Below are 4,178 nucleotides of genomic sequence, written 5' to 3'. Positions count from 1 at the left end.
TATCAGCAAAGTGAATGTACATTGAGCTGTACACTTAAAGATGGTTACAATGGTCAACAGTATGTTACATGTATGTTACCACAGGTTTTTTAAATTTAAAAATATTCTTTTTAAAAAGGCAGTCATTGCCATTCCTAGTGTTGTCCACTCTGAAATATTCAAAATTATTTCAAACCAACGCTAAATTAACTTCAATTTTTAAAATAGTTTTAATTTTAAACAATGATAAAGGTAATACATTTTCATTGTAAAAATATAGAAAATACAAAAAAGTGTCGTTAAAGGATAATTTTTAGAAAAAATGTAAACATCGTGACTTTCACACAAATATAAAATGAATATGTGTGAAAGATGTTATTTAACTCCTTATTGAATAAGGAAACCAGTATGATGTTAAAACCAAAGAAGCTGGCCACTTGCCTGCAGTCCTAGCTACTCCAGAGGCTAAGGCGGGATACTCACCTGAGCCCAGGAGTTTGCAACCTGCCTGGGCAACACAGGCGAAACTCCCCAACCCTGTTTAAAATAAATAAATAAACAAAAGAAAAAGAAAAAAAAATGCAAAGAACAAAAGGACACATATACACAGGCAAACAGGAATGCTAAAATGAATTTACAAATCAATGCCATACTGGTCAGTATCCACTGGGCAATAATCATTCCACTGGGACAAACTCATTAGCTTTGATGTTGACAAAAGTCATTTGCAATACTACCGGCTTTCCATAATGTATAGAGTTGTAAAAGAACCTACAGAGGAGGAAAGGCCACAGGACCCTGTAAAATTAAATAAACCTGCAAAAAGTGCTAAGCAGGACACCCAGGAATACCCGTCCCTCCTCTAGTCCCCTTGAAAGTCTTTCACAAGGCGGAAAAAGGAAAGGAAAATCCTCATGTAACCCTTCTGCCCAGAAATACACTGGCACGGATTCTTTAGAGACGGATTTAATCCAGAATGTGGAGCCTTTATTAAGGAAATCAATCAGGTGCAACGTTCTGGGACACGCTCCTGGACTGGGTGGGCTGCGGCACACTGACCCAGCGCACCTCCAACCCCCGGGAGCGCTCGGCACCGCCCACTTCTCTGCGAGTGGCTGCAAGTTGCTGAGCAAACCTGGGGGCCATCGGGAACCTTCTGGGAGTGGAGGGCGAAGCTATAAGCGCAGGGTCGAAGGGCAGGCACGGGAAAAAAAATTCTAGGAACCGAGATCCGCTGCGCGGCAGGGCTGCGCAGCCACCGCGTCCCGGCAGCGCCGCCCCTTTCCCTCCCCGCCCACCGCCCGCCTGGCAGCTCTGGGAGGTGCGAGGAGCCAGGGGCGGGGCGACCTTTGCTCCGGCCTGGAGCAGTCTAGGCCAGGCGTGGCCCAGCCACCCGGCTGCAAGTTGGGGCGTCCCCGCCGCTCCGATCCCCATCTCGCCTGACGCGCGCGAGGTGGCCCCGCTGCTTCCTGCGCACACCTCGGGTCCCTCCCTCCCGGGCCGGGTTTGGCCGCTGCGGCCGCCCCTGGGCGCCCGCGCCCGGACCCGCGGTTTCGGTCAGACCCGCCCGCGGGCTGGTTTCGATTAGGGCCAGTAGGAGGGCGGAGCGGCCGGGACGCAAGGAGGGAACTAGCCTGAGTGGGGACGGTCCCCGCGCAGGAGACAAAGAGCGTCCCTGGAGCGATCTGGGCGCAGGAACCCGACCCGGAGCCCGGGGCGTCCGCGCTGACTTCGGGTCCCCGGAGCCCGGGGCACAGCAGGGAGAAGACGGCGGAGAAGGCGACAGCAGAGAAGGAAGGCAGGCTGCAGGGGCGCCGTCGGCGCGGCGGGCCGGGATGCGGACGCCGGTGGTGATGACGCTGGGCATGGTGTTCGCGCCCTGCGGGCTGCTGTTCAACCTGACCAGCACGCTGGCGCCCGGCTGGCGGCTGGTGAAGGGCTTCCTGGACCAGCCAGTGGACGTGGAGTTGTACCAGGGCCTGTGGGACATGTGTCGCGAGCAGAGCAGCAGCGAGCGCGAGTGCGGCCAGCAGGACAAGTGTGGCTACTTCGAGGCCCAGCCCGTGTTGGTGGCGCGGGCACTCATGGTCACCTCGCTGGCCGTCACGGTCCTGGGGCTGCTGCTGGCGTCGTTGGGCGTGCGCTGCTGGCAGGACGTGCCCAACTTCGTGCTGGCCGGACTCTCGGGCGTCGTGCTCTTCGTCGCCGGCCTCCTCAGCCTCATACCCGTGTCCTGGTACAACCACTTCTTGAGGGACCGCGACGTCCTGCCCGCCCCGGCCAGCCAGGTCACGGTGCAGGTCAGCTACAGCCTGGTGCTGGGCTACCTGGGCAGCTGCCTGCTGCTGCTGGGCGGCTTCTCGCTGGCGCTCAGCTTCGCGCCCTGGTGCAAGGAGCGCCGCAAGGCGCCCTCCGCCGGGCCTCGCCGCAGCAGCGTCAGCACCATCCAAGTGGAGTGGCCCGAGCCCGAGCTGACGCCCGCCATCAAGTACTACAGCGACGGCCAGCACCGACCGCCGCCTGCCCAGCACCGCAAGCCCAAGCCCAAGGTCGGCTTCCCCATGCCCCGGCCGCCGCCAAAGGCCTACACCAACTCGGTGGACGTCCTCGCCGGCGAGGGGTGGGAGGCGGCCCAGTCCCAGGACTCTACCTCGTGCAGCAGCCACCCCTGCGACAGCACGCTGCCCTGCGACTCCGACCTCTAGACGCCTGTAGAGCCTGGGGGGCGCCGGGTGGCAAAGGACTCACCCCCGCACAGGCGCGCCTGGCTCCGAATTGGAACCCGGACACTTGCCCCTCCCTGGTGTGGATGGAAATCTTCCTTTCGTGGGACCAAACAGGACTCCTTGGACGATTAGTTGAGGGCGGGTTTGGTTTTCTTCTTGAAGAGTTTAGTTTTCCTCTCCAGAGGGATCAGGGTCCTCTTAGGGAGTGACGGGCTTTTCATATTTTTTTTGCTGAAGCATATATGGAAAGGGTGGCATTTGGGTCACGTGGACCAGAGACAGTAGCAAGTGTTGAAATCAGCAGTGCTCAGAAACAATTTAACACCTTGAAACGACAATATTCTAAAGTACTGATGAATCTTGCATCAATAAAATTATTGGGTTTTTTTTTTCTTTTTCCTGCTGTATAACTCGTTGCCATGCAAACTCTCAAGAGGCCAATATATTCCTGGCCATGTTTGAATGAGCCTCTTAAAATAAACTTAGAGCCATGCAAATGCCAGCAGTTTAATAGATTTCATGGAATGAAATAACGTGATTAACTCATAGCTACATATCATTGCATAAATGGGATTGATCTTTTTTCTCACTTATTTTTGCTGTGAAAGTTGAGGGCATGCAAGAGTTTCTCTTCCAGAAGCCGGGAGGAGAATGAAAGTCCTAACGCTGTACTATTCCACCTTTTGGACGCCTCGTCCAGGACACAGATGACTCTAGGTTTAACATTTTGTACCAAATGGAACCTGTTGTTAATCACATTAAAGCACATATGTATGTATCTTTTATTTATAAATTAAATTTTAAAACAATAGTTTCAGTATATCCACAAAAGCTCTCTTGTCTTCAGTACAACCTTTGGGAGTTTAAACATTCATTACTGACAATTTCCTGGCTGCCTGGGCACTTGTGTCTGAAATCTAGCACTCAAATCTTTGCACCTCTTAGCATAAGGTTACTAAAAAAAAAAAGCCAACGGGCCCCACTTAAGTCCCTGATTACTTTGTTTTCAGGTTCATGCTATTTCTGTGCAAAGCCAAGTCTATTGTTGAGAGAACAAGAAGCACCAGTTTCCACTTGAGGTGAGACTGGAGATCTTTTCCTTTGTAGCAGTGGTGCTTAGAATCACAGGAAGGCAGCTATGTGTTCCATGAGGGGGACTGGGTCTCCAGCAGGGCTGGCTTCAATTCCAAGTGGTTCATTTAAGGGTGCCTTTAACTGAACTGAATCTCATCTTTAAAACCTGCCGGTCAGAGGTGGGAACATTCAGTTCAGCAAGCCCTGATAATAGCTATGATGGGGCTAACTTAATAGCCCATGCTGCCTGTTAGAGTGGAAGGGATGATAGAGATTCACTTCCCTTGCCATTCGGTACTAGAATCTCTTGTTTCTCTCTTTCTGAAGCCAGGCTTTCATGTGTAGGCTGTATCACTTTGGAACATCTTTCAAATGCAGATTCTGCTTGGGTAGATCTGG

General features: G+C 52.6%; 1 protein-coding gene across 1 annotated transcript; it reads left to right on the top strand.

Moving 5' to 3' along the window:
* The first annotated feature begins 1,636 nt into the window (after window positions 1-1,636).
* CLDN23 (claudin 23) lies at window positions 1,637-3,536 on the top strand. The gene has a single exon (XM_005562625.5). It carries the CDS (start codon window positions 1,815-1,817, stop codon window positions 2,682-2,684), a length of 870 nt encoding a protein of 289 aa, XP_005562682.3. The 5' UTR covers window positions 1,637-1,814; the 3' UTR covers window positions 2,685-3,536.
* Window positions 3,537-4,178: the final 642 nt, after the last annotated feature.

This window comes from Macaca fascicularis, chromosome 8 (genome assembly GCF_037993035.2).
Source record: "Macaca fascicularis isolate 582-1 chromosome 8, T2T-MFA8v1.1".
NCBI classification, from domain to species: domain Eukaryota; kingdom Metazoa; phylum Chordata; class Mammalia; order Primates; family Cercopithecidae; genus Macaca; species Macaca fascicularis.
The sequence above is the reverse complement of the archived record's forward strand: the minus strand, read 5'-3'. Positions and strand labels throughout refer to the sequence as shown.